The sequence below is a fragment of the Hylobates moloch genome, unplaced genomic scaffold, assembly GCF_009828535.3.
Source record: "Hylobates moloch isolate HMO894 unplaced genomic scaffold, HMol_V3 SCAFFOLD_5, whole genome shotgun sequence".
Classification (NCBI taxonomy): domain Eukaryota; kingdom Metazoa; phylum Chordata; class Mammalia; order Primates; family Hylobatidae; genus Hylobates; species Hylobates moloch.
This window is the reverse complement of record NW_026652280.1, coordinates 94,722,859-94,749,439: the sequence shown is the minus strand read 5'-3', so window position 1 is coordinate 94,749,439 and position 26,581 is coordinate 94,722,859. Positions and strand designations below refer to the sequence as shown.

General features: G+C 41.0%; 1 protein-coding gene and 1 pseudogene across 3 annotated transcripts in view; one reads left to right on the top strand and one right to left on the bottom strand.

The window, feature by feature from the left end:
- Positions 1–1,683, bottom strand: part of SLAMF1 (signaling lymphocytic activation molecule family member 1) — a 39,600-nt gene extending 37,917 nt beyond the window's left edge. For 2 of the 3 annotated variants that reach the window (XM_032153972.2, XM_032153973.2), the window contains exon 1: positions 1,254–1,682. In XM_032153972.2, the coding sequence (XP_032009863.1) occupies positions 1,254–1,329 (76 nt within the window). In that variant the 5' untranslated portion in view covers positions 1,330–1,682. Of the gene's footprint in view, positions 1–1,253 lie in introns of all 3 variants that reach the window. The other variant, XM_032153974.2, reaches the window with a different exon arrangement.
- On the top strand, positions 1,506–25,859 carry LOC116467906 (protein SET-like; annotated as a pseudogene).
- Positions 25,860–26,581: the final 722 nt, after the last annotated feature.

The following is a 26,581-nucleotide window of genomic DNA, read 5'->3' as shown; positions in this document are numbered from 1 at the left end:
GTGCAGTCACAAATTGGTTGCAACAACAGAGGCTTGGCTTTCCCTGTGACCACTTAAAGTGCCTCGATTTGGTTTCCTGAGCCCTGAGCTCAGTTCTTCCTCTCCTAGACCTTGGGAAGTATGAGCCATGGATCTGCAGATTCCAAAAGAAAGTAGGCTGAGCAAGCCCTGTTCATCTGGCTGTCTGGTAAAAGACACATCCCTAGTGCAGCACCCCCACATCCCTGGCATATCACGGTGCTTTTCCTGGAAAAGTCCATATTGGATTTGCGGTCTTGAAAACCCCAAGCTTAAAACACCCTGGGCCTCAGGATTTCCCCCCATGTCCGTAATGCCACCTCTTCTACTCCAGGCTACCTCCCACAGTCTAAACAAATAAGCAGAAGGAGATTCTCACCCCACTCACACAGGCAGTCCAAAGTCCACTTCTTGCTTGCCTTTTTCTTTCTCAAATACCTTTTCTCATAGCCCTGATACTTCTAAACAGAAAGCAATAGCCTGCCTTGGGAAGAAGATAGCCAGAAAGACAGGAACAGAGTCCAGATCCAAAGGTAGCTCTTGTCTGGCCTTCCTGCTGGAGCTACTCTCTGAGGGTTCCCAATTTGCATTTCCCACATACTGTAACCAGCCCTAGGCTTCAGAAATCCCAACTTCTTCCCTCTTGCTTTCTTGGACCTTCTCTTCCAAGAAAATACACACCAGTATGACCGCACTGTGGCCACTGCTGGTTCTCAGCCAAAAGCCTGGAGTTTTCACTTCTACTCTCTCTTCCCGCTCTAGCCAATGCTTTCTGCTGACCCATGCTCCTGGTTTGTCAGCCTGCATGTGCACAGATTCCCTCCCAGGGCAGGCATGTAGGGCAAATCATCTCCCGGAGCTCAGTCCATCCAGCTCAGTATCTCTAGGCTGGGTCTTTGCCAGAAGATGCCCATGTAAAACCAACCACTCAACCAGGACTTCTACCAGAGCCTGTCACCCTAAGACTGGACAGAAAAGTGACTGGAGCCTTTGGCTTAGAGCTCCTCATTTCCTTGGAAACTGGAGTTGGTGGGGCTGAGTCTTGGAAACCCAAGGGCCCAGGAATTTGTAATGTTCCTTCCTCTTTGAAAGAGGCAGTTGAAACTGACAGCCAGTCCCTGAGGAAGAGTGACCAAACACAATCCCCAGCCCTGCACCTTCTCTCCATCCACGAAGATACGCTGATTCCTGGCAGCTAACATAGGATTCAAACCATCAGGCAGATGAACACTCACCTGTTCCGTAGCTTGCCCCAAAAGCCAGGGAGAGAAATAGCATGAAGGTCAAGGAGAGGAGCCCCTTGGGATCCATCAGCCAGTGAGGAGAAGGAAGGGATCCTGGTCAGAGCCTGGCAGCTGCTCACAGACGCCAGGCAGAAGCGAGCTTCGTGTCATGCAGCAGAGGCTGTCTGATTTATGTATCAGGAACCAGCAGGTTCCTGAACCCGCTTCCTGTATCACCGGGACTTTTTCTGCTTGTGTCTTGAGGATTGCTCATCTCCCATGAGACTTTAAATCACTTTGTTGTTCTCAAGAAGCAGGCTTCTCCAGAAGCCACGCACTTAGCCTATGGGAGCCAGGAAAGGGGGTGTGTAGTCACCTCGGCCAAAACCCGGCTTTGGGCAGAAAGATGCGCCCCTGATTCTTTCCTTAGCTGTCTCCAGGAACCGGATGTTGCAGATTCTCTGAGCAGTTCTCTCCGGTAAGTCTTCTTGGATTGCAAAGAAAAGATGTTTGGTCGGATCACTCCTCAAATTTGGCAGTTCACAGCTGAACTTAGATAACTGCATTTTGATGAGCTAATAGACCTCTTACTTCTGTTTTATTTCATAATTTCAGATGACACTTCAACATGCAGTCTGGTGCAGGTGCCATTGTCACAGAGAGATGGGATGGGCAAGTGCGGGTCGCTTGGAAGAAACCCTGTGACCCCGATGAGTGCAATGTGGTATAATTTAGTAGCCCATGGTCCTAGTTTGTCTTCTTGCATGTGTGTGGATTCCCTCCCAGGCAGGGATGTAGGACAAATCTATCCCAGAGCTCCATCCTTCCAGCTCAGTCTCCTTGTTGTGTGTGTGTGTTTTTTTCTCTAATTTTTAACGTCTGTGGGTACATAGTAGGTATATATATATATATAGATGTATGGGGTATATGAGATTATGTTGATAGAGGCATGCAATATGTAATAATCACACAGGGTAAATGGGATATCCGTCACCTCAAATATTTATCCTTTGTGTTACAAACAATGCAATTATACTTTTAGTTATTTTTAAATGTACAATTAAATTATTATTGACTATAGTCACACTGTTGTGTTATATCAAATACTAGTTCTTATTCATTCTTTCTATTTTTTTGTACCCATTAACCGTCCCCACTTCTTCCCCAACCGCCACTACCCTTCAGCCTCTGGTAACCATCCTCCTACTCTCTATGTCCACAAGTTCAATTGTTTTAATTTTTACCTCCCACAAGCAGGTGAGAACATGCAAAGTTTGTCTGTCTGTGCCTGGCTTATTTCACTTAACATAATGATCTTCAGTTCCATCCATGTCATTGTGAATGACAGGATCTAATTCTTTTTTAGCTGAATAGTACTCCATTGTGTATATGTACCACATTTTCTTTATCCACTCATCTGTGATAGACACTTAGGTTGCTTCCAACCTTGGCTATTGTGAATAGTGCTGTAACAAACATGGGAGTACAGATATCTCTTCAATATACTGATTTCTTTTCTTTTAGGTGTATATCTAGCAGTGAGATTGTGGATCATATGGTAGCTCTATTTTTAGTTTTTTGAGGAACCTTCAAACCATTCTCCACAGTGGTTGTACTAACTTATATTCCCAACAACAGCGTACAAGGGTACATTTTCTCCACATCCTTGTCAGCATTTGTTATTGCCTGTCTTTTGGATAAAAGCCATTTTAATTTAACGGGCTGTGTTGTATTCTGGGAGTTGCCTTTATTTTGGAGTTTGTGTCTAAATTTTCACTGAGGAGAAGGAACTAGTATTGGCAGGAGGATCCCGGCCTCTTTCATGAGTTAAACTATAAGAATGGGATACTGGAAGTGTAACCAATGCTCACAGGGAGACTTGAAAGAATAGGGAAGTGTTTTTAGAGTCCACTGTAACAGGTCATAGGCACTCTCTGATGGGCCTCCCCATGAGGATCAGGTAATAAAACCTGGTGAGATATGTGAACTTTATCCTCACTGTTTTCTTCCTTCCCTTCCCCAGCACTCAACTGTCCTCCTCACAACTATTCCCAGTGGTGTGTGCTTGAGTCAGCATGTACCAACTCATAAAATTGTTAATTTTTCAGGAATCTGGATGGGCACAGTGGCACCCCTGTAACCCCACCACTTGTGGAGGCTTAGGTGGGAGAGCCTTTGAGGTCAAGAGTTTGAAAATAGTCTGGGCAATAGAGCGAGACCTCATGTCTACAAACAATTTTTTAAAATAAAAATGAAAAATAGATGTTCAAGAATCTTGTGAGGTGCTTGATGAACATGGCCATTATTAAACATATAAAATTCAATTAAATTATATAAACTTACAGTTAAGCTGGGCATGGTGGTACACGCCTATAGTCCCAGCTACTTGAGAGGCTGAAGCATGAGGATCCCTTGAGCCCAAGAGTTTGAGGCTGTAGTGTCTTTATAGCAGTGTGAAAACAGACTATCATGATCATGCCTGTTGATGTGATTTGCCGCTGTGTCCCCACCCAAATCTTATCTCGAATTGTGATCCCCATAATCCCCAAGTGTTGAGAAAGGGACAAGGTGGGAGGTGATTGGATCGTGGGGGCAGTTTCCCCTCCATGCTGGTCTTAAGACAGTGAGTGAGTTCTCACAAGATTGGATGGTTTTATAAGGCAGTATTTTCTGCTCTTGGCTGCTCTTCTCTCTCCTACTGTGATGTGAAGAAGGTCCTTTCTTCTCCTTTGCCTTCCGCCATGATTGTAAGTTTCCTGGGGCCTCCTTCGCCATGTGGAAATACAAGTCAATTAAACCTTTTTCCTTTATAAATTACCCAGTCTTGGGTAGTATCTTTATAGCAGTGTGAGAATGGACTAATACACCTGTGAATAGCCACTGCACTCCAGCCTGGGCAACAGAGCAAAACCCTGCCTTTAAAAAAAACTTTGCAACTAAATAAATTATATTAAACAGAAGGAATAAAATCTCAAAGCTCATTGTTTCTTAATAATTTTATGACTTTATTGATATCTATGTTCTTGAGGTAATTGACATCTCTTATGTGTCTACAGTGGAAATTAAATACTGGATCATTGGTGCTTCCGGACCTCTCTTCCCTACTCTGCATTCAATGGCATAAGGTTGGGAGCTTGAAACTGGCCATGGTGAGAGTTTATGCCATGGAAATCAGCAAGCAATATAAATCAGAACTTTATTGTTTTGTTGATTGTCTAAATGTAAGAAAGTAATAGAGAAAACATAACGATGCAGAGTAAACTTAAACATGTGCCATGACTATGGCCCTTACATTGGGATTAGCATAAAAAATTGAGGAAACATTTTTCCGGTATTCAAAAACTATCATCTGATTCAGCAAAAAGTCACTAGTGTCATTGATGAGCAAGGGATGTTCCAACATATATTTTTGTTGTTTCACATTTCTTTAACTTCAAAAAAGACATTAACCAACATTTATGTTGGAACTACATTCTTTTGTCACTTGTAACCACAGTTCAGCTGTGGATATGAATTAAGCCAATATGAAAGCAAGCAGCCTGTGAGATCTGTGGCTATATGAAATTTACAATAAAGGGGATTGTACATTTTATTAAAATACAATAAATTATATTTTATAAATTGCGTGTTACACATTCTTCACATAAGCGAAATTTATAACAAACTCATTTACATATATGCGTACATTATTTTTCAGAGATCTGGCTGTTAACCATTTACCAACACATCACTGTTACAATAACTGAGAATCCAAATGATGGAGTGAATGGCATACTGCCTATGTATTCATAAAATATCAGTTGAAACAACTAAATGATATGATATTGGGATCCTGTAAAAATGGGAAACCAATGATCCAGGTCTGATTTCAAGACTGGTGTTCTCTCCACAAGCTGCACGGCTCCTGGAATGCATGCTGTCTATTCATGTCAAACCTTTCTCTCTCAAAGACAGACACTTATTCTCTTGTTTACTTTGCCCTTCCTCTCATTTCCAGAATTAGACCTTCTCTAGCCTCTCCATGAGGCCTCTCCACTCTGATCTCCTGGATCCCCTCTGCACAGATAACTGAGCTAATGCTAGGCACTACTTGAAGAGTTTTCCTATTTGGTGCAATCTAGAGCTAAATAAAAACATACATTGAATGAGGGTCAGAAATGGTTTAGATGAAGGTTCTGAGGTTCTAGAGTGGATTCTGTATAGAGTCCTCCCTGCCCCCAAATTCTTCTTCACCTGGAACGTCAGAATGTGGCCTTATTTGGAATCAGGATCTTTCACATGTAATTAAGGTAAGAATTGAGATGAGATTATACTGGGTGAATCAGAGTGATCCCCAAATCCAATGAGAGTAGTGCATCTTTATAAGAAATAGAAAAAGGACACACAGAGACACAAAGAAGATGGCCATGTGAAAAGACAGAGCAGAGACTAGAGCTATGCAACCACAATTCAAGGAACACCAGAGACCACCAGACACTGGAAGAGGCAGAGAAAGATTCTCCCCTGGAGCTTTCAGAAGGAGCAGGCCCTGCCAATATGTTAATTTTAGACCTTGGGCCTACAGAACAGTGGGAGAATGAATTTCTGTTGTTTTAAGTCATCACGTTTGTGATAATTTTTTACAGCAGCCACAGGAAACTAATACAGGACCTGAGGGGCAATGTGACTAACCAGAGATTTGCAGTTAGTACATTTAGTATACTGAGCTGCTTCCTTCAGCTATTAAGAGCAGATGTCAACAGACCAACAACAGAAGATACGTAGATGATAGTGCCTTGTAGTTACAAAGCCATTTTCAAAAGCCTTCACATTCACGACCTTATTTGATCCTCCTAACAGCCCTGCGAAGGAGCTGGTGGCGTTTGTGAGGCAGGATCTGGACCAAACTTGGGAATCCTGACACTGATCAGAGCTCTTTCCTTTTTCCTGGTGAGTATTTATCACCGTGAATACTCAAGAGAATAAGGAGGAAGGAAATCTTGCTAATTGAACTCCCTGGATGCCTGGGGTTTCCACAGTGTTATTTCATTAATCTTGGTAGCAGCAAGAAGCAGGAATAATTATCCCTATTTTACAAATTTAAGTATAGTGCTGCTAAATAACTACTTGCTCAATGGCTCAGAGCCAAAAAAAATGCAAGAGTTGGATTCAAACCCTGGATTATCTGACTCCAGAGTCTGTGCTCTATCCATTCACCATACCACTTGCATTATACCAAGTGTGGGGAAAAGAAAGAGAGATCAGACTGTTACCGTGTCTATGTAGAAAGAAGTAGACATAAGAGACTCCATTTTGTTCTGTACTAAGAGAAATTCTTCTGTCTTGAGATGCTGTTAATCTGTAACCCTACCCCCAACCCTGTGCTCACTGAAACATGTGCTGTGTCAACTCAAGGTTAAATGGATTAAGGGCTATGTAGGATGTGCTTTGTTAAACAAATGCTTGAAGGCAGCATGCTTGTTAAAAGTCATCACCACTCCCTACTCTCAGGTACCCAGAGACACAATACACTGCGGAAGGCCACAGGGACCTCTGCCTAGGAAAGCCAGGTATTGTCCAAGGTTTCTCCCCACGTGATAGTCTGAAATGTGGCTTCGTGGGAAGGGAAAGACCTGACCGTCCCCCAGCCCGACACCCGTAAAGGGTCTGTGCCGAGGAGGATTAGTAAAAGAGGAAGGAACGCCTCTTTGCAGTTGAGATAAGAGGAAGGAATCTGTCTCCTGCTCCTCCCTGGGCAATGGAATGTCTCGGTGTAAAACCTGATTGTATATTCCATCTACTGAGATAGGAGAAAACCGCCTTAGGGCTGGAGGTGAGACATGCTGGAGGCAATACTGCTCTTTAAGGCATTGAGATGTTTATGTATATGCCCCTCAAAAGCACAGCGCTTTTTTCTTTATCTTGTTTATGATGCAGAGACATTTGTTCACATGTTTTCCTGCTGACCCTCTCTCCACTATTACCCTATTGTCCTGCCACATCCCCCTTTCCGAGAAACACATGATAATGATCAATAAATACTAAGGGAACTCAGAGACTGGCCGGGGTCCTCCTATGCTGAGCACTGGTCCCCTGGGCCCACTTTTCTTTCTCTATACTTTGTCTCTGTGTCTCTTTTCTCAAGTCTCTCAAGTTCCACCAGACAAGTCTTCTCAAGTTCCATCAGATGAGAAACGTCCACAGGTGTGGAGGGGCAGGCCACCCCTTCACCAAGCAAGAATCTTAGCCAGTCTTCAGGCTTGTGTTGGCCAATGGCTCATTATCTGTGAAACATTCCTTCTGGCACAGGCCACAGCGTGGGCAGTAGGAGAATCCTAGGTGAGCACTATTTCCCGTCCTGGCCTCCCGTGTCTGTGGCTCAGCACCATTCTTTCCCTTTGGTGATGCAGAGCCCCAACCTGAGAATGAGGAGGACTGTATTTCCGTAGAAAATAGCCTTCCCCAAAAAACTTCAAGTGGGTTATGCATCGAAGCCATCTCCTACCTCTTAAACTCTTAAGTGTGTCCCTAAGACTTGCCACTCTCTCTCCTGACACTGTGGCTACGGGTGCCAAAGTCACCTGCCTGACAGTGTCTGGTCTGGACTGCTCCTGAGTGTCTTGGCTTCCCAGCCAAAGTCGTCATCATCACAGCCTCTGACCAGAGGTCCCCTATAGCATGAACTGACCCCACAGATAAGGGCCACTAAGGCCAGATCACCTGGCCACGTGGAGCTCGTGATGAGCACATTTATCTGGATAAGGAAAAAAAAAAAAAACCTGCAAAACCAAAACGAAAATGCAGAATTCCCCCAAACTCCGAAACCTCTCCTAGTAGACCTGACTGAAGAGTCTAAAACTGGCCTGGGGAAAGCACTGGGAAAAAACACCCTGGGGTCCGCCCTACTGGGTGAGATGAGGAAGCCCACAGGGCAGATGGCTGACATGGAGGCTGAGCAGACTAGTCAACCAGATAGCACTGTTGTGGCACTGGGGCTGTCAGGGTTGAGGGGAGAGTGGAGAGATAACTGGGCTTTGAAGTGGCTCTAGCCCAGATCCAGGCCCAGGCTCTACTCAGCTCCTTTACGCTGAATGTTCATGCCTGCCATCAGCTCCCTGGCCAGATGGATGAGCTGAGTGACAAGGCCTGGGGAGGAGAGCTGAAAGTCCCACTGGCAGTACCTTCTTCCCCATATCCTGTCTGTGGTGCTGGGATTGCCCACTGCAAGGCCCTCACCAGGTGTCTCACATCAGTACCTCCTTCAGCAGTTCAGACCTGCTTTAGGGAACTGGAGTCTGGAAGTGGAGAGATATCTGAGGGTCTTTGCCATCTGAGGACTTCCTCTCCAAACTGCTGTCATTTCCACTGATGCTCCTCCATCCTTCCAGACCCCAGATCCAATATGTGGGGATCCCTCCCTTCCTGGGGCTTGCACTGAACTGACCCTGAATTCTTCATGTCCCTTAAGGGGTGACTGTGACCGAGAAAGAGTCACTGCTTCACAGACTCTCTCCACAGCATTTTTAGAAGCATTCTTGGTAGGACTGAGGTGCTTCCTCCTACCTTTCAAATGACCTCATGTGGCAGTCATGTAATTTGCTAGCCTGCTTTTTACTGGCATACATTGTTAAAGAAAGGGAAATGCCCATGCCACTCTACTCCTTCTAGGAAGGAATAGGATTCAGGAACTGGTGACAGTGGCTATTGAGTCACCAGCCTCAGATCTTTTCTGTGCTCCAAAAACTGCCTCCCATAACCCTGGTCTGCATTCTTAGACAGAGTGGTAGATATGAGGATAATTTGCAAAGTACCCTGGAAACCCTGGATAACCACTATCAGAAGCAGAATTCATTTCTGTCTCTGAATAGTTCTGGTCCTTAACTAACCAGTCACCTACCTGCGAAACAGAGACAGCTGGGGAAATGGGGGCTGTGTGCTCCATGAAGTCATTTAATGACCCTCTGAGATACTCATGGGCCGTTTACGCAGTCCAGAGCAGCGATTCCTGCACCGTCACACCAAAGAGGTGGGCTGACCTGAAGTAAGTCCAGGAAAGAGGGGAGAGCTAGGACACTTAAGCTGCTTGGAAAAGCTAGCTATAGGGTAGAAATCTTCAGTGAAGAATTCTAACTGGGACCACTGGAGAGAGAGAGGTGAATTGTGGAGAGTAAATCCAGATGAAGCCCAGTGGTGGAAGCCCAATCCACCTACTTCTCCATCCACTTGCCTCTTCTCCATCCACCCACCTCTTCTCCATCTACCTGCCTGCCCCAGCACTGACCATGAGAAAACCATTCCATTGGTTTAAAATATAGTGACTCTAAACATCCTTTAATGATATATATATACTTACAAGGAGTAACAAATCTAATTGTCTACCACTTAATGACTTTATCAGATAACACTGCTAGTTAAGAGAAAAATATTTGGGAATTGTAGTCTTTTTTTGACATTAGGGTTCCATCCTCCAATGGTTAATTTTATGTGTCAACTAGATGGCATTATGAAGTGGCCAGATTAAACATTATTTCTGAATGTGTCTGTGAAGGTGTTCTGGATGAGATTAGCATTTGAATCGTGGACTCAGGAAAGTAGATTGCCCTCCTCAATGTGGTGGGCATCATCCAATTCATTGAGAACAAAAAGGCAGAAGGAGGACTTTGTCCCTTTTGCTTCCCGCCTGCCTGTTGAGCCCTTGTACTGGGATTTACACCGTCAGCTCCCCTGGTTCTCAGGCCTTCAAACTCGAACTGGAATTACACCACTGTCTTTCCTGGATCTCCAGCTTGCAGACAGCAGGTCATGAAACTTCTCAATCTCCATAATCACATGAGCCAATTCCTCATAATAAATCTTTTTATGTATATATATCCTGTTGATTCTGTTTCTCTGGAGAACCCTAATATTCATCTCCTCTTTTAAAAATCACAAATGTAATATAGCACTGAAGGAAATGTCTGTAAAAGAAAGAAAATAAAATGTGATCCAGGTATAGTGGCTTATGCCTGTAATCCTAACACTTTGGGAGACCAAAGCAGAAGGATTATTTGAGGCCAAGAGTTTAGGATCAGCCTGGGCAACATAATGAGACCCCAGCTCTACAAAAAAAAATTTTTTTTTAATTAGCCAAGCATGGTGGTGCATGCCTGTAGTCCCAGCTACTTAGAAGGCTGAGATGGGAGGATTGCTTGAGCCCAGAAGTTCAAGATTACAGTGAGCTATGTTTGTACCATGCACTCCAGCCTGGGTGACATAATGAGACCCTGTCAAAAAAATTTTTAAAAAAAGAAAAAAAGAAAGGAAAATCTGCCATCATTTTTTAACCATCACAGCTGCTTTCAAGTTTGCAATTTTCCAAACCTTTCTTTATAAGGCAGCAGACGAGTTTAGAACTCTGGCTACATGGTCAGATAGTCCTGGGCCCACGTCCCCATTCTGTTATTTATAAATCATCCCACCTTAGGCAAGTTATTTAATCTCTCTAAGCCACGCTTGCCTCATCAGTAACAGAGTTAAGATGAAAAAAAATCTCATAGGATTGTTGGGAGAAGTAAATGGCATAAATACAAGTAAGATGTTCACTGCAGCGCCTGACATGTGAAAGCCATTTTGCATTTGGTGTCTATCACTTTTTATTGTTTCCTGAGGTGGTCATGATTAATTAAATGATGAACCCCATCAAGCTGCAGCTGGGGATGCACAGGAAGTTCTACTGTGTGGTCAAGATCAAGGACACTCCTCAGAGACATGGAGCAGAATGCTTCAGGCACCCTACAAATGAATGTCATTCCTGGGCATCTCTATTGGAGGCAACAATAAATTTGCAACATAAATTAGGGACAAAAACACACTATAGACTATTAAGAGCTTTTAGCAATTGAAGACAGAGCGATGGATTTGATGTGATAAGTGTTTTAAAGTCCTGTTATAAAAGAATTGAAATTTCTCAGCATACACTATCACATTTCATAAAGAAAATATCAATGTATAATATGTAACAGGAAGAGTTATATATGTAGACTATGAATCAGAACAGAAAATGTGAAACAGAATGAAAATGTGAACTGAACCCTTGGCCACACCTGATGCAGTTTCACAGAATCCACGTGTGGAGGGATTGGAAGACAATACCAGAATCACACAGTACAGTAAATGCAGTTAGTGTTTATTTTCATTGTCTAAAATACCTCTGAGGTTCTCATACTGTATGGCTGGCTTGGTCACTTCAATTTATCTTTTTGCTTTATTATACAATTTCAAGTAAAAAATGCCTCTGGGTATCATCATAAGTAAACATCTGATAGTTAGGCTAATCTCAAATAATAATTACAGTTAAGATGCTGGTGCCTGGGATAGACACCAAGTGCCTTTTACTAAGCAGCGGCTTAAGTGAAGTTTTTTCTTACCTCAGTGGGCTATTCATTCCAGAAGAACATTTGTAACTACAGTCACTGGGTTGCACATAGTTTTGTATTTTTTTAAATTTAACATAATACGTTACAATGACTCACATGTTGTTGCCTAGTTTAATGAAGAACAATTTCTTAAAGAACATTGTGTTCATTATCTCTCCTTGAAAAAAGAACAAATGAAGATCATGAGATTGTTTAAAATGTCAAATTTTAAAAAGCGTTCTATGGAGTAAAAGAAGTAAAGATCATACTCAGAGATAGACACTTCCTTCTTTAGTTTTATTGTTTCTAAATTTTGCTTTGTTGAGCAAGACAACAGAGTTAAAACAACAAGGAGTATGTTTCATCTTAAGAAATTTTCCTAGGGGTGAATAAGTCAGTTAAGAGGCAGCCTCTTTTTCTGTTGTATTTGTCTTTAAGAAGGACGGCTCATGGTGCCCAGTGCTGATGACAGAACCTGGATAAAGACTATTAAAATGAACTCTGGTCTTGTCTGCGCCCCAACTAGCTGGGATATTGTGCTGCATGCTCAGATGGCATTTTAAGACCCAGCCATCCTTCTTGGATTTCCCTCCAGCCAGAACCTCCAGCAAAAGTTTCCGTGGAGACATTTCCCCTACAGCTTAGAACATCTACTATTTCTCCTGGAGGAGACTCCCACTCCATGAGAAAACCCTTCCCTGGAACAGAGGGCTGGGAGAAAGACAAGCAATTGCCGTTGCTTCCTATATTGTTTACTGAACTCTTTAAAACACAAGAATCTATTCTAAGAACATGGGTCCTTAATTTGGCTTGCTCACAGAAGTATGGTATGTCATGGGACTACAAGAAGATGAGAATTCTACAGCAGTACAGCTGAACTTTTCCAAGAGCTCAGCAGCAGGTTTAACCTTACTATTATCCACAGGTAATTCACAGATGAGGAAACTGAAGCTTAGAGTTAAATAACTTGCTTGAGGTCACTGAGTGAATAAATAGCAGATGCAGCACTTAGATATAATCTCTACTGCCTCTTACCACACTGGCCCAGGATACATGCTATTTAGCAAGGCCATTATCAGAGTCCTTCATATCTAGGGGCAAAAAGGCCAGATAAGGAGAGACCAGGGAAAGAGAATAGCGGCGGTCCTATGCCCTCCCTTTATGACATTCCTTCTAAATTCTTGCCCCATATCCTAATCTACTTATCATTAAGAATTTTTGACTCTTGACTTCCTTTACTCTTTCCCGTCTTCTTAGAAACTGCTCCAGCCTTGGCCTGGGGCTCTCTCTTTCCGCCCCTTGACCTGTCTAGATCCCAGGAGATTTCTTGCCACTAGTCCAGGTCAGAAAACAGACTCCTCAGGGGCCTGCTGTAAGCATGATTCTGCTCTTCTTATCCTGAGTTATACACTGAGGCCCCACAGGCCCTGATATTTCTGATGCAAGACAGGTGAGATCCAAAATTAGGGCTTAGCCCAGGAGGGCTCTTGGCTTTGCCCAAGAAAGAATTCAAGGGTGAGCTGGTGGTGTCAGACAACAACTTTTATGAAGTGACAGTGTGCAGCAGCAGGACATATACTGTTCCTTGCAGAGCAAGGCTACCCCATAGGCTGTGTGCCCAGAGTAGCAGGTCAGAGGCAGTTATGCACTCACATTTATACCCACTTTTAATTATATGCAAATTAAGGGGCAACTTATGCAGAAATTTTTAGGAAAAGGGTGGTAACTTCCTGGTTGTTGGGTTATTGCCATGGAAAGGGGCAGTAATTTCTGAGTGTTGCCATAGCAATGGTAATCTGACATGGTACACTGGTGGGTGAGTCTTATGGAAAACTGCTTCCACTCCAGCCCTGTTTCAGCTAGTCCTCAACTTGGTCCTGTGTCTGAGCCCTGCTTCCAGAGTTAAGTCCCACCTCCTACTTTACTTCCACTGTTTGACAGACTCATGGCTCTCTATTTGGGATCTTAGATATTTGGCTCCACTATTGCCCAGTTCTGCTCTTCCTTGAATGATTAATGTTTGGACAATTTATACTGCCACCCATAGAATCTGAGGGTTTCAAGTTTGACCTTATGCTAATAAAATTTTTATGCCAAGTAAGTTTCTTTCTTTTACATTTTAGATTCAAGGGGTGCAAGTGTAGATTTGTTACATGGGTATATTGTGCAATGCTGGGGTTTGGACTTCTATTGAACCCATCACTCACATAGTGAATATAATACCCAATAGGTAGTTTCCAACCCTTACCCTACTCCCTTGTTCCCCGCTCTTGGGGTCCCCAGTGTCTGTCTATTGTTTCCATCTTTATGTCTGTACGTACCCATTATTTAGCTCCCACTTGCAAGTGAGGACATGTGGTCATTAATTTTCTGTTTTTGTGTTAGTTTACTTAGGATAATGGCCTCCAGCTCCATCCATGTTGCTTCAGAAGACATGATTTCATTCTTTTTTACAGCTGCATAGTATTCCATTTTGTACATATACCACATTTTCTTTATCCTCCCCACTGTTGATGGCCACCTAAGTTGATTCCACGACTTTGCTATTGTGAATAGTGCTGCAATAAACATATGAGTACAGGTGTCTTTTTGATAAAACTACTTCTTTTCCTTTCAGTAGATGCGCAGTAGTGGAATTGCTGAATCAAACGGTAGTTCTAAAATAACTTTGAGAAATCTCCATACTGTTTTCCATAGGGGTTGAACTTATTTACATTCCCACCAACAGTGTATAAGTGTCCCTTTTTCTCCACATCCTTGCCAACATTTGTTATTTTTTCACTTTTTAAGAATAGCCATTCTAGCATGTGTGAGATGGTATTTCATTGTGGTTTTAATTTGCATTTCTCTGATTATTAGTGATACTGAGCCTTTTTCATAAGTTTGTTGGCCACTTGCTGTCTTCTTTTGAGAAGTGTCTCTTCATGTCTTTTGTCCACTTCTTAATGGTTGATATAAATGGATGTTTTTCACCTCCAAATGTTGAAATATAATTCCCAGTGTTGGAGGTGGAGCCTAGTGGGAGGTGTTTGGGTCGTAGAGGCAGATCACTCATGAATGGCTTGGTGTCTGCCCCACAATAATGAGTTCATGAAAGAGCTGGTTGTGTAAAAGAGCATGGCATCACTCTCACTCCCTCTCTTGCCATGTGACATGCCTGCTCCCCATCACCTTCCACTATGATTGTAAGCTTCCTGAGGCCTCACCAGATGCTGGTGCCATATTTGTATGGCCTGCAGAACTGTGAGCCAAAAAAAAACCCTCTTTTCTTTATAAATTACCCAGTCTCAGGCATTCTTTCATAACAACGCAAAATAGACTAACACAATGGGGTTATTTGTTTCTTTCTTGTTGATTTGCTTAAGTTCCTTACAGATTCTGGATGTTAGTCCTTTGTTGGATGCATAGTTTGCAAATATTTTCCCCCTTTCTGTAGGTTGTATTTACTCTGTTGATTTTTTTTTTCTTTTGCTGTGCAGGAGGTCTTTAGTTTAATTAACTCCCATTTGTCAATTTTTGTTTTTGCTGTATTTGTGTTTGAGATATTAGTCATAAATTCTTTGCCTAGATTAATGTCAAGAAGAGTTTTTCCTAGCTTTTCTTCTAGTATTTTTATAGTTTGAAGTCTAACATTTAAGTCTTTAATTCATCTTGAGTTAATTTTTGTATATGGGGAGGGGTAGGAGTTCACTTTCATTCTTCTGCACATGACTAGACTGTTTTCCCAGCACCATTTATTGAATATAGTGTCCTGGCCCCATTGTTCACTTTTGTCGACTTTGTCAAAGATCAGTTGGTTGTAGGTTTATGGCTTTATTTCTGGGTTTCATGTTCTGTTCTATTGATCTATGTGTTCATTTTTGTACCAGTACCATGCTGTTTGGGTTACTATGACCTTGTAGTATAGTTTGAAGTTGGGTAATGTGGTACCTCTGGCTTTGTTCTTTTGCTTAGGATTGCTTTGGCTAGCCAGGCTCTTTTTGGTTCCATGTGAATTTTAGAATTGTTTTTTTCTAATTCTGTGAAAAACTATGGTAATTTGATAAGAATTCTGTTAATTCATAGATTGTTTTGGGAAGCATGGTCATTTAAATGATATTGACTCTTCCAATCCATGAGCATGGACTGTTTTTCCATTTGCTGTCTCATCTGTGGTTTCTGTCATCCATGTATTGTAGCTCTCCTCATAGAGATCTTTCACCTCATTAGTCAAATGTATTCTTAGGTACTTTATATTTTGTGGCTATTGTAAATGGGATTGAGTTATTGATTTGGTTCTCAGCTTGAATGTGATTGGTTTATAGAAATGCTACTGATTTTTGTATGTTGAGTTCATATCCTGAACCTTTACTGAGGTTCTTTATCAGGTCTAGGAGACTTTTAGAATAATCTTAAGGGCCTTTTAGGTACAGGATCATGTTGTCAGTGAACAGAGATAATCTGACTTTATTTTTTTCTGTTTGAATGCCTTGTATTTCTTTTTCTTGCCTGATTGTTCTGACTAGGGTTTCCAGTACTATATTGAATACAAGTGGTGAGAGTGGACATCCTTGTCTTGTTCCAGTTCTTAAAGGGAATGCTTACAAATTTTGCCCATTCTATAGGATGTTAGCTGTGGTTTTTGTCATGTATTGTTATTATTTTGAGGTATGTTCCTTTAGTGCCTAGTTTATTGAGGGTTTTTCTCATCAAGAGATGTTGAATTTTATTGAATGCTTTTTTTGCATTTATTGAGATGATCATATGATTTTTGCTTTTAATTCTGTTTATGTGGTGAATCACATTTATTGATTTGTGTATGCTGAATTATGTCTGCATCCCAGAAGTAAAGCCAACTTAATCCTGATGAATTGTCTTTTTGATGTGCTGCTGAATTCAGTTTGCTAGTATTTTGTTGAGGGTTTTTGCATCTATGTTCATCAGGAGTATTAACTTGTAGTTTTCTTTATTTGTCGTGCCCTTGCCAGATTTTGATATCAGGATGATACTGGCTTTATAGAATGAATTGAGGAAGAATCCCTCCTCCTCAATTTCTTGGGATAGTTTTAGTAAGATTGGTACCAGCTGTTCTTTGTACATCTGGTAGATTTCCACTGTGAGTCCGTCTAGTTCTGGGCATTTTTTGGTTGGTAGTTTTTTTTTTAATTACTGATTCAGTTTTGCAACTCATTATTGGTCTGTTAATAATTTCAGTTTCTTCCTGGCTCAATCTTAGGAGATTATGGGTTTCTAGGAATTTATCCATTTCCTCTAGATTTTCTAGTTTGTGTGCATAGAGCTGTTCATAGTGGTCTCTGAGGATCTTTCGTATTTCTACAATGTTAATTGTAATGTCACCTTTGCCATTTCAGATTGTGCTTATTTGGGATCTTTTCTTTTTTTTTTTTCATGGTTATTCTAGCTATCAGTCTATCAGTCTTATTCATCCTTTCAAACAACCAACTTTATTTTTTTGATCCTTTGTGTGAGGTTTTTTTTTTGTCTCAGGTTCATTTATTTTTGCTCTGATTTTAGTTATTTCTTGTCTTCTGCTAGCTTCATCAAAAAAGGTTATCATTGCATGGTTATATGTAGCTAAAGGAACATGAAGACAAATATGGATTAGAACCACAGGGATTTCACTCATTACTTGTACGACCTTGGATAAGTCATGGTGTTGGTGAAAATCAGTTTTCTTATCTATGAAATAATGCACTACAAGTTATCTCACATAGTGGGTGTTATGATGTGCTGTTCAGATCTCCCCCTCAAGACCAAAGCCGTCATTCCCCAAGCAGGAATTATTGGTAGCCGACAGCTCTCAGCTGAGTTCCTCCCCAGGAACTGCCCTTAGCCAGTTCCTTCCCTGAGGAACCCACATCAAACAACTGGGCCAATTGGTTGATGAAAGGATATAAAGTCTCCCTTTCACCTCAGTTTGCAACAGCTCTGAGAGTCATTCCAGCTCCAGGGCTCCTCACTGAGTCAGCTGAGGACTTTGTTGCAACTGCATCCACAGCTCAACTTCTTCCTCTGCTCACTCTTACTTCCCTCACTCCCTCACAGGTATTGATTATTTCATGGGCACTCCTCCATAAACTTTTCACACACAAATCTCCATCTCAGATGATTTTTGAAAACCTGAGCAAAGATACCTAATATGGTTTTTGAGTGTTAAAACAGCAGTGTATATAAAGTACAGTATTTGCTATATTGTGAACACTCAATATTTGCTATTCTCTTCTCTTCCTCATTGTTTTGATCTGTTTTTCTTTCATTCCTGCAAGGATACACAACCCAGGACTTCCCATAGGAGGCAGTGTCTCCCCTTTCACCTGATCAAAACTCCTTTTTGCATACAAATAATTAAACGCATTCTTGGAAAGCCATTCACACTTTGATGGAAGCCACCAAAAGTTTTAAGCAGCTGAGTGACCTGTTCATATTTTTGCTTTAGAAAGATTACCTTGCCTGGGTATGGTGGGATTACACACCTGTAATCCCAGCACTTTGGGAGGCTGAGGTGGGCAGATCACCTGAGGTCAGGAGTTTGAGACCAGCCTGACCAATATGATGAAGCCCCATCTCTACTAAAAATACAAAAATTAGCCAGGCCTTGTAGCATGTACCTGTAATCCCGCCACTTGGGAGCCTGAGACAGGAGAATCACTTGAACCTGGGAGGCGGAGGTTGCAGTGAGCCAAGATTGCACCATTGCACTCCAGCCTAGGGCAACAAGAGCGAAAGTCTGTCAAAAAAAAAATAAAATAAAATAAAATAAAAGATTACTTTGGCCTTAGTGTGAGAGAGATTTAGGTAGACCTACAGGCTAGGAACAGATTTGAAGAAATGATGGGTCTTAACTGGAGAAGTGGCAATGAGGTGGGAGAGAAGGAGGTCCGTTGGAGAGTTATCTCATAGGTGGATGTTTCAGGGTTTGGTGACTAATTGAATGTGGGCTGTGAAGGAGAGTGGCCTATATACTATGGCCTTTAAACTTCCAGTTTAGTTTCCCAGTAGATGGCAATGCCATTCTCTAAGAAAGGAAGTATAAGAGGTGGAGACAACTTTGGGGCAAAATTGAAAGCAAAGGGTATAAGATTATTTGTTGGCTTGGGATATGGTCAGTTTAAATGTTTATGGTTCATGCATATGGAGATTTCCAGGGGCTATTTGAAAATACAGAGCTGACTTTGAGAGGAGAAGTATAATCTGAAGAAAAGCAAACAAATTTAGAAGTCATATTTTCAACTCCTTCATTTCACCCCAAGAAAGCTAATACTTACAGACTAAAACTTCTAAGGGACTTACCATACGGCTAGTTTTTGAAAAGCCGTAACAAGAAACCAAACCTCTTGGGTTTAGGTCAATCCACCCATATCCTGATTGAGTTTCATTATGCTCTATTTATCTTCATGGTTCCCCAATCTAACAATGGCTGGCATACAGCAAGTGCTAAAAATGTTTGTGGAATGAATATACTGATTGCGGCCTTTTTTGATGGGGGTAGAACTGGCCCCACATCTTCACATCATCACTGGAATTATACCTCAGAAGCATCTTGGAAGTCAGCAGACCTAGGGAAGTCCTACTTAGCCGTGAAATTTGCATTTCCCCAGGTACCTCCCAAACCCTCTCCACTTCCTCTGAGAGCAAAACCTCTGTTGTTCATGTCACACCCATGGGCAGCCTTTGTGCTTAGTGCACAGACCTGATTGAGAAGATTGATAAAAGCAAAATAGAAAGAAGCCGTGATCTGGGTCATATGAGTTATACAATCATTTCCCTCTTAATTTACACTTGGGGAAACTTAGGCTAAGAGATCTTGTCTTAATTCATTCAAATTAGAGTTGCCAGCCCAGAAGAGAGGAAGGAAATTTGGGGACAGAGGAAGGCAAGTAATACTTATTGAGCACTTACTGTATGGCAGACTTTATGTGGAATGATTTATTGAGGTTATCTCATTTAATCCTGATTTTAAAAATCATCCACATACAGAAACTGAGGTTTAGAAAGTTTACTTTTCCTGAGGTTCTGAAGCTGGTAAATGATGGTTCTGGAACTCAAACTCAAGGCTGTCTGGCTCCAAAGGTCATGCTCCTTCCCCTACACCATGCAACCTCCCAGAAGCTTGAAATATGGTTCTGGGTACTAGGTATAAGCTTGAAGACCAACCAAACATGCTCATTCCAGTGCTCTCTTTAGGAGCCAACAAGCCCTCCAACATTGCCGCCCTAGAAGGTCCTGCAAAATTGAGTGGTCTAGGGTTTGACAGAGTCCAGAAGACACTTATGAACATAAGATGGGCAATGGGTCAAGCCCCAGGGAGTACCCAGTAGTATCAACAAAGAAAGGAGAATGTGCATTTGACTTCCAGCCTCAGCCCTGCTGGTAATTTGCCAGATGGCCTTGGGCTGGCCACTTCCTTCTTGTCCTCCACCAAGATTACAGAAAATTAGGAAATGCAAATTTTATGGGCTTCCCTGATGACAATTTCCAAGTCTTCTTTGTAGTAATCATTCCTATCACAAAGAGGGTGGGAAACGGTGATTATGGACCAGAGAAAGAGTCCTATTACTAAGAAGTGGTTCTTGGACTTTGGAGAGGCAACAATTGGTTTGAGTCTTAACAAATGAGTGGGAGTTTGTTAGGCCAACGAGGAGTGGGAGGGGATTCCAGGAAGTGTAAAAGCTTGAGCAAAGGCATTGAGTAAATTCGGGGAATTGCTAGCAGTTCAGGAAGGTTGCAGCATTCAGTCGCAAAGGAGGGGCCAAACTAGAAATTGGACAGGAGAAATTCACAGAAACCAAGCCACATAAGGATCAGTAGAACCCTGTAGGCTCTCCAACGAGCCTATCCTTGAAGGATTTAAGCATGAAAATGTTGTCATTATTAAACCTAGGCTTTAAAGAGGTCCTTCTGCTCTGTGTTCCTGTCCTCTGCCAGAGATAGCAAGACTGACCGAGGCTGTGCTCCTGTAGCCTGGGAGCCAGAATGGAGAGACACATTGGGCAGAGCCCGGCAGAGTCACAGGAACTTGTAGTTCACATCTATTTGTTATTCATGGAAGCTTTCTCCTTTTCTTGATTGGATCAACAGAAAAATAAACTGTCATCTTTGGCAGATGATTCAATGGGAATTCAAGGGATTCAATGGGAATTCAAGGTTGAAAATGATAACGTACTCTGAGAACTCACAGGTCTATAAAAGGAGAGACCTATACAAGGAAAGAAGAGGATGTGGTAAATGCAGAACAGACCCTCAGCATCTTGAGGACCATCAAGGGGAAATAAGTATTGCAGACCTTTCATTAATCTGTGTAGTTAACTTTTTATTTGAAAATAATGTCAAAAGAGTTGCAAGAAAAAATTATTATTAATAATTGTACAAAGAACGCCTTTATAAATATCCTGCAGGGAGGGGGCTACAAGTTGGCTGTGACTGTGAATACCTCTCTGTAATATTTTGCTCATTTTGCTTTAATATTAGCTAGCTCCCTCTCTCTCTCTCTTTCTCTGTCTCTATTTGAACTATTATAAGGTAGGTTGCATATGTCATGGCTCTTTATCTTAAATACGTCAGTGTAAAGAATTAGGATAATTTCTGCCACAACCACAATATAGTTATCACTTAAGTAAATTTTACATTGATAACAATATTCTTGTCTAACCTACTGGTTGCATTTCAATTTTATCAGTTGACCCTTTGTAACCATATTTTTCCCTCCAGGTCAGAATCCAGTCCAGTATCAGGTATTGCATTTAGTTGTTGTATCTCTTTAGTATCCTTCAACTGGAACATTTCCACAGCTATATCTTCTCCTTTATGACACGGATATATTTGAAAAATGCAATCTTCCCACCCTTTCTTTTCTTTTCTTTTTTTTTTTTTTTTTTGAGACGGAGTCTCGCTCTGCCACCCAGGCTGGAGTGCAGTGGCGCAATCTCGGCTCACTGCAATCTCCACCTCCCAGGTTCAAGTGATTCTCCTACCTCAGCCTCCTGAGTAGCTGGCATGCACCACCACACCCAGCTAATTTTTTTGTATTTGTATTTTTAGCAGAGACGGGGTTTCACCATGTTGGTCAGGCTGGTCTCAAACTCCTGACCTCATGATCCGCCTGCCTCAGCCTCCCAAAGTCCTGGGATTACAGCCTCTCTTTTTAAATAGGAAATTCCTCACTTGGGGTTTTTTTGTATTTCCTTATGATTAGATTCACATTATGCATTCCCAGACTAGGTACTACACAAGTGACGTTGTACCCTCAAGGTATCACATCTAGAGACCCTTGATGTCTCCTCAACGATAATGTTAATTTTAGTCACCTGGCCAATATATTGCATATTGCCAACACATTGCCAGATTTCTCTATTGTAGAGTTACTTTTTCTTTTTTGGTTTTAACTAATAACTATATGTTGGCATACAGTGGAAGGCCATGCAGACATCTTACTCCTCATCAAAATTTCCTCTGAGATTTAGCATCCATTGATAATTTTTGCCTTAGCCTGTCTTTATTGTGATAGTTGCAAAATAATAACTTTCTTCACTTCAGCACCTCACTCCATATTTGGCATTCTATTGCAAGCAAGAACCCTCCCTTTATCTATCTGGTCTATCGCATCTGTCTTCTCTAGTCAGTTTTGGTAGTCTGTGTGATTCTTGAAATTTTTCCATTTCGTCTAATTTATTTCCATACAATTGTTCATACTATCCCCTTTGTAATCATTTTCATTCCTTTAAAGTCAATAGTAATATCCCCTTTTAATTCTTGATTTTGGTCCTTTGAGTCTTCTCCATTTTTCATTTTATCAGTCTAGCTAAACATTTGTCAGTTTTGCTGATCTTTTCAAATAACCAAACTTTAAATTCATTTTTCTCTTATTTTTGTATTCTCTCTTTCATTTCTTTCCACTTTTATCTTTATTATTTTCTCCCTCTTGCTTGCTTTGAGCTTAGTTTATTCTTCTTTTTATAGTTTCTTAATGAACTTAGTTTGTTCTTCTTTTTATAGTTTTCTTTCTTTCTTTCTTTCTTTCTTTCTTTCTTTCTTTCTTTCAAGACAGGGTCTCACTGTGTCACTCAGGCTGGAGTACAGTGGCACAATCACAGCTCACTGTAGCCTTTATCTCCTAGGTTCAAGCAATCCTCCTACCTCAGCCACCCAAGTAGCCGGAACTACAGGCATGAGCCACCACACCTGGCTAATTTTTAAAAATTTTTTGTAGAAACAAGGACTCACTATGTTGCTGGTCTTGAACTCCTGAGGTCAAGTGATCCTCCTGCCTCAGCCTCTCAAAGTGTTAGGGTTACAAGAATGAGCCACTAATCCCAGCCTATAGTTTCTTAAGGTAGAAGGTTAGATTATTGATTTGAGATCTTTCTGTTTTAATTTAGGCATTTACAGGTATAAAAGTTTCTCCAAGCATTGATTTCCTGCACCTCATAAGTTTTTGATATGTAATATTTTTAGTTTTATTCATCTCAAAGTATTTTGTAATTTCCCCCATGATTTATTCTTTGACCCATTAGTTTTAGAAGTATGTAGCTTGATTTGCACCTAATGATGAATTTTCCAAATATCCTTCTGTGATTGATCTATAATTTCACTCCATTGTGGTTAAAAACATACTTTTGACATTTCTGTAATTTTAGTCATTTCATATTTGTTGAGACTTGTTTTATAGCCCAACATACAGTCTATCATGGGGAATGTTCCATGTGAATTTGAGAACAACAAACACACATTCTGCTGTTGTTGGGTAAAGTGTTCTATAGACCCTGGTTAAGTTTAGTTGGTTTATAATGTTGTTTAAGTCTTCTATTTCCTTGTTGATTTTATGTCTAGTTGTTCAATCCATTATTGAAAATGGGATATTGAACTCTCCAGTTATTATTGTTGAATTGTCTATTTATCCCTTCAATTCAGTAAGTTTTTGCTTCATGTATTTTGGGGCTCTGTGCATATATGTTAATAATTGTTATATCTTCTTGATGCATTAACTTATTATTATAAAATGTCCTTCTTTGTCTTTACAACAATTTTTGTCTTAAATCATATTTTGACTGATCTCAGTTTCTAAACCCAGCTCTCTTTTGGTTATTGCTTCCATAACGTAATATATCTTTTTCCACCTTTTACTTTCAATCTGTAGGTGTATTTGAATCTAAACTGTGTCCTTTGTACACAACATATAGTGGGCCCATTTTTTTTAATCCACTCTAATAACCTCTGCCTTTTATTTGTAATATTTAATCCATTTATATTTAATGTAATTTCTGATAAGGTAAGATTTATGTTTGCCATTTTCCTATTAGTTTTCTATAGGTTTTTTGTGTGTGTGTTCTTCTCTTTCTTTATTAGTGCCCTCTTTTGTATTAAATATATTTTTTCTACTGTACACTTAGTTCCCTTGTCATTTTTTTTACTGTATTTATTTTCCTCATAGTTGCTTTGGAGATTACAATGATCTTAATTGCAATAATATAATACTTTGTTCTCACACGGTTTTTTCTCTTGCCCCCATTTTTTGCTGTTATTGTCATACAAATTACATCTTTATACATGTGTGTCATTAACACAGATTTATAATTATTGTTCTATAAAATTGTCTTTTAAATCAGATAAGAGAAAAAAATTACAAACAAAAACTACACTTATACTGTCTTTTATATACATTTTATGTATCGTATGCCAGGGCAGCACGTGCGAGCAAGTGCGGGGAGAGCGAGCGAACGGGGAGCAGAGGCAGCCTGACCGAGCGAGAGCCAGCGCATGTGGAGTGAGGAGAAGCCGCCTATCCCCGACCCGCTTCCCCATTCCTTCTCTCCCCGTTCCCGTTTCTCCCCCCCACCACCACACCGTCCCCCCCTCCCGCCCCCGACTCCGAGCAGCACCAAGTCTGTGCCAACGGCCAAAGTCCAACCGCAACCGCAACCGGGCAGACGAGACCTCAGAAAAAGAATAGCAAGCAGCAATTGAACACATTGGTGAAGTACAAAATGAAACAGACTTCATGAACAACCCAGTGAGGAGAATTTGAAAGTAGAACAGAAATAGAACGAACTCTGCCAATCAGTTTTTCAGAAGAGGTCAGAATTGATCATTGATTGCCCAAATCTCACATTTTTGGGTAACATCATTTGTCAACCATCCACGAGTGTCTGCACTGCTTGTGGAGGAGGATGAAGAGGCACTGCATTATTTGACCAGAGTTGAACTGACATAATTTGAAGATACTAAATCACGTTACAGAATAGATTTTTATTTTGATGAACATCCTTACTTTGAAAATAAAGTTCTCTCCAAAGAATTTCATCTAAATGAGAGTGGCGATCCATCTTCAAAGTCCACTGAAATCAAATGGAAATCTTGAAAGGATGTAATGAATCGTTCAAGTCGAACGAAGAATAAAGCCAGTTGGAAGAGGCAGCCTGAGGCACCAGAGAGCTTCTTGACCTGCTTTACTGACCATTCTGATGCAGGTGCTGGTGAGTTAGGAGAGGTCATCACAGGTAGTACTTGGCCAAACCCATAACAGTGCTGCTTGGTTCCCAATGTGGATGATGAAGAAGAAGGAGAAGAACAAGATGATGATGACGATGGTGAAGAGGAGGAAGGATTAGAAGATATTGATGAAGAAGGGGATAAGGATGAAGGCGAAGAAGAGGAAGATGATGATGAAGTTGAGGAAGGAGAGGAGGATGAAGGAGAAGATGACTAACAGAACACTGATGTTCTGAACAATTTTTTTTTAATTTTCTCCAATCCCTGGGAGCAAGTTGCAGTCTTTTTTCTTTTTTTCCCCTCTTGTGCCCAGTCGCGCTGTTCTTGAGGTCTCTTTTCTCTACACCATGGTTTTCAACTCATTTGGGGGGAAATACCTTGAGCATAATACAATGGGAAAAGATTCTCTACCCCTTTCTCATCAGAATTCATTCTTATCTCTTCCTGTCTGAACAAAAACTGTATGGAATCAACACCACCGAGCTCTGTGGGAGAAAAGAAAAACCTTCTCCCTTTGCTCTGCTGAAAGCTGGAGAGTGCCAGACCCCTGTGTAGCAGTGCATAGAATTCTAGCTTCTTTCCTCCTTTCTCTGTATATTGGGTTCAGAGAGTACAGTGTGTCTCTATGTGAATATGGACCATCATTTACCAACATGTATCTGTCTACTTTCTCTTGTTTAAAAAAAGAAAAAAAAATCTTTAAAAAATGAGGCTATAGAAAGTCATCAAAGGGTGGGTAAGAGATGTTTGGGTGGGTTAAGTGGGCATTTTGACAACATGGCTTCTCCTTTGGCATGTTTATTTTTAAATTTTCTTTTTGTTTCACTGGAAAGGAAAGATGATGCTCAGTTTTAAACATTAAAAGTGTACAGATTTCTTTGTTACAATAAAACTAAATGTATACACACAATAATAATAATAATGAAGTGGCTATGTTGTGTACGGTATATCTGGCCTGAGGACCTGGCCAGTGCTACCAGTAACTATCTTTGACTTTACCTGGGAATTTGCAAAAGAACAGAGCTGACTATTCTCCAGTCTTACCCCTCCAAAGCCCTTGCAAGAGACTGGGGAGGGATCACTGACCTTTTTCAGCGTCTCTTGCCTTACTAGTTTTTCCTTAGAAGAAAATACACCCCACTTTACCATGAATATATATATATAAGGTTCTTTACTGAATTGTTCAGTAGATCTCAAAAGAACAGGGAACTTGAGAAAGAACAAAGGTTATAAAAATTTGCATAATGAAGCATAGTATCACAAGCCTGGAAGACAATTGGGGCTGATCCATCTTGATGTAGAATTCAAAGTTTTGCACATTAAATCTTGCTATCTAGATGCTAATATTTCGCTTTTCTCTTGATTCTTCAAGTTACTACAAAACCTTTCCCATAAAATTCTTCCCCACCTGTATTTATTTGGGTAGCTTGCATACAACCAGCTGATATAGGAGGCACAGTTTCTGTCCTTTTCATCCTTTCT